Source organism: Microplitis demolitor, chromosome 8, assembly GCF_026212275.2.
Source record: "Microplitis demolitor isolate Queensland-Clemson2020A chromosome 8, iyMicDemo2.1a, whole genome shotgun sequence".
Classification (NCBI taxonomy): Eukaryota; Metazoa; Arthropoda; class Insecta; order Hymenoptera; family Braconidae; genus Microplitis; species Microplitis demolitor.
This window is the reverse complement of record NC_068552.1, coordinates 13,282,573-13,293,556: the sequence shown is the minus strand read 5'-3', so window position 1 is coordinate 13,293,556 and position 10,984 is coordinate 13,282,573. Positions and strand designations below refer to the sequence as shown.

General features: G+C 27.1%; 3 protein-coding genes across 5 annotated transcripts; all 3 read right to left on the bottom strand.

Annotated features, from left to right (window-relative positions):
• Positions 1-127: 127 nt before the first annotated feature.
• Positions 128-1,870, bottom strand: LOC103575542 (uncharacterized). The gene is made up of 5 exons (XM_008555375.2): positions 1,393-1,870; positions 1,043-1,325; positions 730-960; positions 517-584; positions 128-418 (listed from the first exon to the last, which is right to left on the bottom strand). Exons 1-5 carry the CDS (start codon positions 1,668-1,670, stop codon positions 196-198), a joined length of 1,083 nt encoding a protein of 360 aa, XP_008553597.1. The 5' UTR covers positions 1,671-1,870; the 3' UTR covers positions 128-195.
• Positions 1,871-2,711: 841 nt separating this feature from the next.
• LOC103575540 (uncharacterized) lies at positions 2,712-5,595 on the bottom strand. 2 transcript variants are annotated; one of them, XM_008555374.3, is made up of 5 exons: positions 5,098-5,595; positions 4,984-5,008; positions 3,998-4,325; positions 3,312-3,545; positions 2,712-3,253 (listed from the first exon to the last, which is right to left on the bottom strand). In XM_008555374.3, exons 3-5 carry the CDS (start codon positions 4,243-4,245, stop codon positions 2,791-2,793), a joined length of 945 nt encoding a protein of 314 aa, XP_008553596.1. In that variant the 5' UTR covers positions 4,246-4,325; positions 4,984-5,008; positions 5,098-5,595; the 3' UTR covers positions 2,712-2,790. The 2 variants fall into 2 exon arrangements, with proteins under 2 accessions (XP_008553596.1, XP_008553595.1); XM_008555373.3 differs by having other exon boundaries at positions 4,984-5,594.
• Positions 5,596-6,328: 733 nt separating this feature from the next.
• LOC103575538 (putative uncharacterized protein DDB_G0271606) lies at positions 6,329-10,674 on the bottom strand. Of its 2 annotated transcripts, none has more exons than XM_008555371.2 (4): positions 9,974-10,112; positions 9,795-9,894; positions 9,510-9,710; positions 6,329-9,421 (listed from the first exon to the last, which is right to left on the bottom strand). In XM_008555371.2, exons 2-4 carry the CDS (start codon positions 9,888-9,890, stop codon positions 7,559-7,561), a joined length of 2,160 nt encoding a protein of 719 aa, XP_008553593.1. In that variant the 5' UTR covers positions 9,891-9,894; positions 9,974-10,112; the 3' UTR covers positions 6,329-7,558. The 2 variants fall into 2 exon arrangements, with proteins under 2 accessions (XP_008553593.1, XP_008553592.1); XM_008555370.2 differs by lacking the exon at positions 9,974-10,112 and adding an exon at positions 10,438-10,674 and having other exon boundaries at positions 6,331-9,421.
• Positions 10,675-10,984: the final 310 nt, after the last annotated feature.

Genomic DNA, 10,984 nt, shown 5'->3' with positions numbered 1-10,984 from the left:
AATCCAATCATTTTTACTATTTATGAAAAAAAAAATCCTGACTGTCTTGGAATTTTATAATTTATGTATTTTTGTTTTAAATCTAGAATAAATAATTTATGAAATATAAATATTATGGATACTTTCATACAAATATTTGAAAAAGAAAATTTAATTTTCTTGTAATAAATTAAATCTCTAAATTATGGGACATTATCAACCAACTTTCCTGACAGAAGATTGCTTGTTTGGCACGCGATGTTCTACATGAGCACTCGGATTTATTCGTGCTGCACGAGAACCTGATGATGATTCTAAATCTAAAGAAGAGTCTCTGGAATATTTCACCTTAACTTCATGCCACTTTGTTCTAGAATTTTTCAAGGCTGCCTGTACTTTCTTAATTTTTTTTTTCATACGTCGAGGACGATCTTTTGTACTAAATTAATTATAAAATATTATTTACTATCATTATTACATTAATTAATTTTACAAGTTATATAAATATGTAATTTAGATTATCATTGTTTTTATTACCTCGGAAGAAGACAATGATTAGAGGGATCCATTAACTTTGGCGTATTTACACACGACCTTGTGATTATCTGCAATAATTAAAATAATTATTTCGAGTCTATTGTATACGAATTATCTTTATATAAATTTTATTATATTGCATTGTATTGTATTATTGTTACAAGAAATAATAATAACAACAACAAGTAAACAAATAATATTTATTTGAAATACCTTAAAAATACAGACAACAAGAAACGACTGAGTGAGGACTAACATAATGCCCATAGCATAAGCAACAAAAACAATCCGTAATAAAATATTACTAATTATCTTTGCACATCCTTTGACATTTATTGTTTTAATATTTTCTTCAGTCATTAAGGTATGACTACAAGGTTTAATTACTTCAAGATTACAACAACTAAAAGGTACACTTTTTTCTTTAGCATTACTTTTAGTCATCTATCTTACAAAAAGATAATAAATTAATGATTTAATATAAAAATAATCGAATTTTTGTAATTTAAAAATTTTGAAAATTTACCTGCCAATTTAAATGAAACCAGTCAGTGTAAGACGAATGACCACAACATTGAAGATCAAATTGAATTAGATCCAAAGTATATTTATCAGATTCTGTTGGATCTGAAGTAATGTATAGATGCATTGAAGTATTAAATACTTTTTTAATACTTTTTTTTTTAACACTGACATTAAAACCAATAGATACAAGTGTCATGATGTTTAATATAGCACATGTAATTATTAAAATCAGCAAAACTTTTAGTAATATTTTAGATGAAGAGTTACAGGTTTCTATGCCTGATCTAAAATAAATAATAAAGTAAAAAATATTAAATGATATATTTTATATATTAATAAGATTTTAATTACTTGCGAATTATAGAGGTGAGTCCAAAGGTACAAGAGAAACCAAGTAGGATGTCAATGAAGCTGAGGATTACGGGTTGAAGGCCACCAACAAGTTTTATAACTTGCCATTTTGTAAAAAGTTCAAAAATAATTACTAAAAATCTTTTAGCTTCAAATACTGCGAGGCTTAGAGCTAAACCGTAACCAAGTCTCAATTCCCAATCACATTTACAAAATTTATAATAACTTTGGACATTGCCGTCGACTGGATTATTACACTGACACCTGAAACTCGGCATACGATATCTACTGACGTATAATTGATAATAATAACAATAATAATAATAATGATGATGGTATTTTGTTGATGGATATCATTTGAATCGGCTGAGTTGATTGCTTAAAGATTGTGTAATACATAAATAGATATGATAATTCAATGTAAACGACAATTAGATAATATTTCGCAGTAGTAATTAATGCTTACGCTGTATGTATATCTTATAAATAGGACAATTATATTAAATGTCAGTATGATTCAATGCGTAGTCTGACGTTTAAATAAAAGGTAGATAAGACAATTAAAATTGCAGATTATTGAGGTTGTGAACTAATTAATGATTAAATTACTACGTACTGATAAAAGATAATCTTTGTATAAAATAATTTGAATAATTTTTAAGGGAATTAAGATGTATAACAAAAATAAATTGGATTTAGAGACAAGATTGATAGAAAGTTTAAGTAGTTCATGGAAATAAAAATAATTATAGTATTGAATATATTTTTTTATAAATATTTATTGTTTTGTTTGTTTTTATAATTGACATACTTCAATTACAAAATTATATTTGATAAAAAAAAAAAAACGTTTCAACATTTTATTTGTTCTTTTGACTACTTTATTGGTGGATTAGTCCTTTCACTTTTTTTAAAAAATATCTCATATCATCTTTTTAAATTATTCATACACATAAAATGTAATGAAAACTTTCTTCAAATTTTATAACACTTATAAAACTGAGTGAAAATGGTTATATACTGAATTTTAAATTTAGTTTCTTAACCACCAAAATAAAGTATGAGTTAATAAAAAAATTCAATGTACAATTTTACACTATATATATATATATATATATTTTTTTTTTTATAAATTATTTTTAGTACAAAAGTTCACTTACCTAAGGCTATTTTTAATAAATTACATTTTTAAATCATTGTCTTTTGACAATTGAGTATTTTTTGTTTAAAAAAATAAAAAAAAAATAATTTAATTACTTATTAAAATTATTTTTTTTCTATTCAAATTACTTAAGTAATTAACATGTGTATAAATTACAAAAATAAATGCTTAATTTTTGTGATACCTAAAAATATATAATAAAAGTTCTATAAATTGAAGAAAAAATTTTTCTATTTTCAATCAAAATGAAATTTATAAATATTAAAATGCGATCGCTTTTTTCCATAAAGTATGTAAGCTAAAAATGGAAATTTTTCCGTAAGATAAAAGCCTATTTTCATTTGATTATTAAAATGAGCTCGAAAAATACTAGACCACCAGTAATGTACTTGTAATAAATGTTTATGAACAAACAGCTGAAGATTCAATATTATTTTACTATACATTGACAATGATGTGTCATCGATATCTAATGAGTAATTGTTATTGGGAATAGCTGAAGCTATCAGATGACATGTAAATATTCTAAACGATTTATTATTTACAAATGGATTTATCGGCCATAATCCTTCTAAGAGAGCAGTACTCATCTCATCGAAGTCTTTTGATTTTTTTGCATAATATGGAACGAATACCTCTTCAAGTAGTCTACGACAAAGAGCTTTACTCTCCTTTACACTGCCATTGCAAAGATTAAATCTGAAAATTAAAAATTAATGATAATAATCAGAAAAAGGAAATTAAATATTATTATTACCTTTCTTCTGTACCCAACATTCGGCCTATAACACGCCAAAAATGAAGAAGACCATCAAGTTCTTCATCATTAGTAGCAACTCCCAAATAATCTGCGCACAAAAGAGTAAAACCCATGAAACCAAATTGAGTAAGAGCCATATCGAGTTGTGAAATTTGACCTATTCCAGCTTCACAACTACGTTTTGAAGCTACACAGTGTTTTCTTCGTACATTTTTCAAAGAAGCATAGAATCTAAAATATAGTAAATGATAAATATTAATGATATTTACTATAAAAATATATATTCTATCTATTATAAGTTATTGAGCTGTAGAATAATTAATAAGAAGTAAATAAAAAGTATTACGATAATATTTGCACATGCATTGATTTCAAAAATAATAAAAAATAAGAGAGAGTTTAAAGATATACATTTCAAAATCACGACGTCCGGATTCTGACGTCTTCAATCGTGTCAACGAACTATTTAAATTAATTTAGTCTCATGCATGATATTTCTAGCTCGAATTTGCAACAAAAAAAAAGTTTTTATTTTAATGTCTTGTAAAAATGTTGTTTTAAAGATAAGCGGCAGTTTGAAAAAAAAAATACAAAACAAGTCGAGTGTCTGGGTAATAATATTTTTTAAATTTTTTGTTAAAATTAGACAAGACAAAAATTTAAAAGATATTTATTTCACTTACTCACTATCCTCATCCGGTGAATTTTTATACCAGATGCATGTGTGAAGAATTGTCGCTGCGTATCTACGAAAGGCAGCACACGGATTACCACTTTGTCTCGTAAATTTTAAAATGTCAAGGATAGAAGGTACTGTAAGAAGAAGTAACAATCCAGATAATTTAGCAATCATCATAGTAAATATATTTTTTTTAAATACATTCTGGCCAATACGAAATTTAATTGGATCATAATAATCTGGTAAAATCATTTCAGACTCTTCAGAATCAGCAGGAATTTTCGATCCTTCGTTTAAAAGTAATTTAAGCCTTTCTTCAACTGCATCATATTCTGTAAAATAATTTAAATATTAGTCTGCAAACGTTATATTAATATACGATAAATACAAAGATTGTGTGAATTGATAAATTAAAACGTATTAAGTATTCCATGTCGTACATTTAAGTAAACATCTGTGCTTAACAGTACGGACAATGAATGTCCAAATAAGTGATCGTCCCGCGCTTTCATCACCAGTACTACTCAATAATATAATTCATGCCGGTGCAATCACGTTTACATGATGTTACATGTGTTAAAACGAGATAAGAATTTTTATTATAATTATAATATTTACGAAGTTTATCTTAAAAATCTATGGAAATATTTTTATTTTTTCATCTTAAAATTCATCCAACTTATAAATTATTGAAACTTATTTTTTTTAAATAAAATAAAGTATTAGATTTTACAGAAATGATGCCAACTGCAGTCAACTGTGAAATGCAAAAAGTAAGTCGAGGCCGGTTAGTTTTTACGCTAACACTTTCATTAGACAGATGAAGATATAATTTGTATGTAAATATTAAAATATTTATCACTGTTCTATTTAAAAAAAAAATTAATGTTGACAGAAAAAAATAATTACAATAAAAATTCAAGTAACATAAATTAGTTAGTAAAAGTATTGATTAAAAATTTAAAAATAATAATTTCCATATAATCTTACCGGTTTGTTCCACGTCTGTAAATTTCTGAAACACATAACTATCACAGGTAATTTTTTGAAACTTCATAGTGTTGGTTACTTATAAAAAAATTATTTATAAAATTTTGATTATACCCTGAGTTAAAAGTATACACAACTGTTCACAAGGATATCTGGTACATACTGACCATGTTGACTGTTATAGCGGAAAATATAAAAGACCGCGGTATCGCGTGTTCACGCAAGGCTGATAAAGAAAATTGCAAGAAACATGATGAAAACAATGAAATAGTACAGGAGAAACGACGATATTCATTGCAAGAACAGAGAAGACTTTTCTCTCATCTGGCAAATCAAGTAACTTAAACTCTTGCTTCTTGCTTGGCTGACTCTCTCTCTCTTTTTCTTGTTACTTATAGTCAGGATGGAAGGGTGAAGAACGCGATGTCGGCCAGCCACATCTCTGGAGAAAGGTATTGCGGTCTCCCTTCCAAACTCTTTTAGCTCTTACTAAAATCCCGCCTCTGCTAATTTACTCTTCTACCTTAATGTCATTTTATGTTAATTTTTTTTTTTTAATTTTAATAACGATTGAGCCAGTAAACCGGTTCACGACGATATAAAAATTTATACAGAATTCGAAGTAAAAAAATGTTTTTTTTTTTCTTTTTTTTTTTGTCTTATGAAACACAATAAAATATATGTCTTTTCATTAATTATAATTGAACATGACATATGATCAAAAGTATACACTTTAACTCTGTCACCTCGTAAACATAAAACACAAAAAAATATTTTTTTATTATTATTACTATTAATTCTTGACAACTCTCATGTAATTGACTTCCTTGTTGAACAAATTGATTATTATTGTTGATGACACTACATTTAAATATATAAAATAATTATTTATTCGGTTGATTTCCGTCACCAGTCACAAATACACAATTATTATAACTCGTACGGATGTTGGTTGAAATAATATAATAAATGATATATTATTTTATTGGTTGACAGCGAAAGTCTAACGGAGGGAAAGCTTTTGTTACTATTTACCGTGCAGCACATTGTTAACTTGCCGTCAGATTAACTCACTCTACAATAAATTCGTATCCGTGGTTCACGATAGCAAAGGTGAAAGTCAAGAAGAGTAGGTGAGAGTATACACCTACTAAACACTTTGATCCTATTTCTTTTCTATTTGTAACTATTTCATATTTTAATTAATTACAGGCTTCCTCATCAATCAAAAGATCTTTACAGTTAAAACCATTGCCCTTTCATATGATTAATTAGGAATCAAGTATCGGATCTTTGTGTTAAATATAAATCACAAAATAAAAAACTTTTTTCAAAAAAGAAAAATTTAACGTATATTGTATAATAGATTACTATTACAATTGTATAGTTGACTATAATATAAACCACAGTATCACTTATCATATGATAATTATAAAATAACATGAATACTGAGTAACCATAACTATGCGTTTAAGAGAAGAAAATTTAATTTTTATATATCAACTTATATAGTTTTAATTAATATATATATAATAATAATAATAATATATATGTATACCTATAATTTAAAAATTAATTTACTTCGAAAGATATTAATTTTACGATAATATCGCGCATTAAAATTTATGCAGTTTTTCGTTTGGTAAAAAGATAGTTACTGTACATATACATACATCAATTAATAATAAATTTTTAGAATGTCTGCGACAATTGGACATCCGGGAAGATCTCGGCCTAAAATCTAATTGCAAATAATTTTGTGCTTATTCAAATTATCATCGTTACTATTATTACTATTATGTTTTGTTTGTTATTATTATTTATTATAAAAAAACAGGCAGTATTTCATTAAAATTCCATTTAGTGCAGTGATTACCTTGAAGACAATCACTGAATATGTGGAAGTATTGTTTCGAATAATTTATAAAGCAACAAAATAGTATGCTAAAAATGTCATCGAAGCACCCATTTATTATTTACTTTATTAATAAAGTTATTCCTCAGTTAAATTTAAAAAGAGTCCACGTATGGGCGTCGATCATCTAACGGCTCAATAATCATAAAATAAAAATTTTTATTTGTAGACGAAGCTTATTTAATTTTTTTAAATTAATAATTATTTGTAATATAAACTTTTTTTTTTTAAGAATTTTATCCGTTTTCTATGATAATGAATTCGTTTATTTGCTGCTGCGTCACAGAATCTCTCTTCACGTACAAATAAGAGAGTCTTATGCACCAAAATTTGTTTTCACAGCCAAGCTGTACGCTATCAAGATCATTGGTTATACGAATTCATTATTTAACACTCAGTATTCAAATTCACTTTACTCTTTAAACCATTCAGTGCTGCTCAAACTTTCTTTATGTTTTATCGTTATCTTAATACTTATGGAAGAGCATTCGAGCAAAAGTGTCTAAAATTTTATATCTAAATTGTCTTTAACGTTTATCCACTTACTTTTTTTTTAACCTTTCTCGTCAATTGTTCATTTATAAAATTATCTATTTACATTAAAAAATGGATTCTTATTCTTATTTATGTAACTTATATAATTACATATAATATAGACTATCACGAAGGCACGATACCGATCTCACTCGTATCCGTGCAATCTTTAATCGCTATCTGAGCCGTTTCATTTGTCAATTCATCCTGCGTTGATGTCACATCGGATTTTCTCAATATTGTATACACTTGATAAACCTGTTCCTTATTTTTGTTAAAATTATTAACTTGTCCATTGACTTTAGTTTCATGTTGTTTGCCATTGTCTTCAGATGTACTAGGATTTATTATCGATGCACTATTATTACAATTATTTACGGTCTTTGAAATTCTATCATCACTTTCTAGTTGTTTATCATTATTAAAACCATTTCGCTCGGATTCAGAAACAAATGGTTGTTCATTTTTTTTTTCAATAACTTTATTCTCTATATTACTTGGCTGTTCATTTTCAATTCCTACACCATTTTTAACAGTTTTACCATTTCTCAACAATGATTGACTATCATTAAATGATTTGTTTCTTTTTAGTACCATTATTTTTGTTTTGTTTTGTTTTTTATAATTATTTTCTTGTGTTATTTTATGATTTTCCATATCATTAAAATTTTTAAATATTTCAGAATCATCACAAGTCTCAGTAATTCGCGGTTCATCTTCATCTAAATCAGTAACTTGGACTTGTTTTTTAATTTTGTTAGCTGCGTTTTCAAATTCTTCATCTGATTTATCTGTAAAAATTACCGAATTTACAGGATCAGTATTTGAATTACAATTATCTCGTTGTAGCACTTTAACTGGGCTTTTATTTTTTACTGAATTTTCTTTAGGCCCATTGCTACCAGCATTTGTAGGTGAATTTTGTCGTTTATTAATATTATTTTTAGGTTGCATAGTATTATTTTGTGATGCAAGCGATTTTCTCCAATTGAACGATGCATTTATTTGTGGATCATAAAAAGGATCAATTGATTCATACGGAGGAACAGGAGCTGCATGAATAGGATTAGCGATTTGAATTTGTGGTTGCTGAGGTTGTTGCACTCTATGAACTTTCACACAAACACTCTTCTCTGGTAACCGCATAGATAAATAATAATGATCATAGTGCATTTGCGATCCTGGAGCAATGGTAGTATTTATAACAGGTGGGATACCACCAGGATTTGTTATCGTAGAGCAACCAAGACCACCCGCATTAGGATGGACTTTAGGCCCGTTATAAGGCGGTCCTATAGGTCGTGACAACTGATACTGGTATTGTGGTGCTGGATAAGAGATAGGATGTTGTGGCGGAACTGGAGTATTAGACGGAACAGAAGAAGCTAAAAACTCTCTAGCTTCTCTAGAACCTATTTGATGTTCCATTCTTCTAACTCTATTAGCGTATTGCAATGATGTTGACCAAGGTTGATAGATATGATCATTCTGAGCTATCGGTTGATTCTGAGTTTGACGAACGTAAGCCAAATCATAATTATCAGATGCCTTGGCAGGCCCACGACTTGACATTGAATAACTTGAATGATATTGAGGAGGTTGAGATTGAATTTGTTGATGAGTCTCTTCACTATGATTCTGATGAATCTGCTGAACTTGATGCTGATGTTGCTGTGTTTGGGGTGGTGGCGGTCTATATTGTTGTTGATGTTGCTTCTTTTGTTGTTGTTTCTGTTGTTGCAACTGTTGTTGTTCTTGTTTTTGATCTTGCTCTGAATATTGTGGATACTGCGGAACTGGTCTTTTAACATCTTCATTGGCTGCATCATTTTGTACACGCGCTCTATCACTTTGTACAACCATCCATATTTCTTTTAATTCACCAGTTATATCACGATCATTTAGAATTTTATATTGTCTCATAAATTCTACTCCGGTATTCATTGCTTCGATAAAATTCAGAAGTAGTTCTATGAGGATAGATTGCTCCTAAAATAGTATTATTAAATTTACAGTAAAAATAAAAAATATTTATTCGATTGTTTAAAAATTACAATTATAAATATAATTAAATTACCTTGTGGTCAGAAGCATTTTTGCCTTTTTGTCGTAGAACTTCTGGATTAGCCATAACAAAAAATACATTAACATCCGGTTTTTCTGTTCTCGGTGGATTTATTTTCATACCACCGTAGAGTGATAAGCGTTCAAAAGGACAACTTCCCATTGCTATTTTATCCCATGACAAAACGTTTATATAACACGGATGTCCTGATCCCTAAATATGAATCAAGTAGATTTAATAAAATATTATTGATTTTATTATTAAATCTTATGTAAAAAATTAATTTTAAGTAGTTACCCTCAAAAAATCTTGTATACACATATGAGGTTGAGGAGGATTCTTAAAAAATCTCGTTCCCATACGCTTTGTCCTCGTCACAGTTCCTTCCGTCATTGTTCTATTAAAAACAAACAATAATACATTTAAAATATAAGAAAAAAAATAATAATATAAGCAAATGCAAATAAACAACTCACAATAATATGAGTATTTAACAGTAATAATTATCACTTGGAAAAATTCATTGAACTACACAATAAATATTTAAAAAAAAATATTAATTGAATAAATAAATTATCGTTTGTATTTTAAATATATGAAATTTGTTACAATAATAAAAAAATTGAAATATTGTTGAAAAATAAAAATAAGTGAAAGATTAAAATGAATTATAATAATTGTTGATAATATTTTAAGTATTAAAAAATTAAAAAATGTTTATAAATTTTGATTGGTGACTTTGAGACTATTAAACATAACCAATTATATTATTAAGTACGACAACATCTTTTAGATAAAATTATTGAGACAACACAACTGGTCAAATTATCAAGTAATATTCGATACTATATGTATCTATATATATTTATATGTATGGATATAATATATATACGTATATATATGTATATGGATATAAGAATGGATCTTTTGTTAAACTTACACAATATAATAATAATACAACCAGTAGGAAAATAAAATCAAACGGGTGTGGGCCCAACTAAATACATTATCGGTGAGTGGAAAATATAAAAAAACTTAAAGAAATAACTTTTTCTTTCAGTAAAACATGTCTGAAGAGATGTTAAAAATTCTCAATCTCTAATATCGTTTTCTCTGTTTATTATTTTTTTAGAGAATTCCAAAGAATAACTAATAAATGTTGCCTTGAATTAAGCTAGTGGCGTCCGCTTTAGAATTTTTATGTAACTAAAAATTTTATTTTAATAAGCAAGTAGTGCTATCTTTTATTACAATGTAGAATCAATTTTCCTACGAACAAGTAATCTTCTTTATTATTTGTTAAATTTTTAATTTTCATTTTTTGACAGGTGGCACGACATGCTTTTTTTTTTTTAAATATTTTTTAATATTTCAAATATTATTGAAATTTTGTATAATTACGAAGGGTAAAAATATCCAATGTTCAGTCTCCCTGTATATTTTATTAATAAAATTATTTCAAGACAGATTATTATTAATTTTTTTTA

Coding starts and splice junctions, on each gene's coding strand:
- LOC103575538 (XM_008555370.2), bottom strand. CDS start 9,890: ATGACGGAAGGAACTGTGACGAGGACAAAGCGTATGGGAACGAGATTT. Junction 9,711..9,794: donor GTATACAAGATTTTTTGAGG/GTAACTACTTAA, acceptor ATTCATATTTAG/GGATCAGGACATCCGTGTTA. Junction 9,422..9,509: donor AAAATGCTTCTGACCACAAG/GTAATTTAATTA, acceptor ATACTATTTTAG/GAGCAATCTATCCTCATAGA.
- LOC103575540 (XM_008555373.3), bottom strand. CDS start 5,050: ATGAAGTTTCAAAAAATTACCTGTGATAGTTATGTGTTTCAGAAATTT. Junction 4,326..4,983: donor TACAGACGTGGAACAAACCG/GTAAGATTATAT, acceptor ATTATTTTACAG/AATATGATGCAGTTGAAGAA. Junction 3,546..3,997: donor TCACCGGATGAGGATAGTGA/GTAAGTGAAATA, acceptor ACTATATTTTAG/ATTCTATGCTTCTTTGAAAA.
- LOC103575542 (XM_008555375.2), bottom strand. CDS start 1,670: ATGCCGAGTTTCAGGTGTCAGTGTAATAATCCAGTCGACGGCAATGTC. Junction 1,326..1,392: donor CTCACCTCTATAATTCGCAA/GTAATTAAAATC, acceptor TATTTATTTTAG/ATCAGGCATAGAAACCTGTA. Junction 585..729: donor TTGTTGTCTGTATTTTTAAG/GTATTTCAAATA, acceptor TAATTATTGCAG/ATAATCACAAGGTCGTGTGT.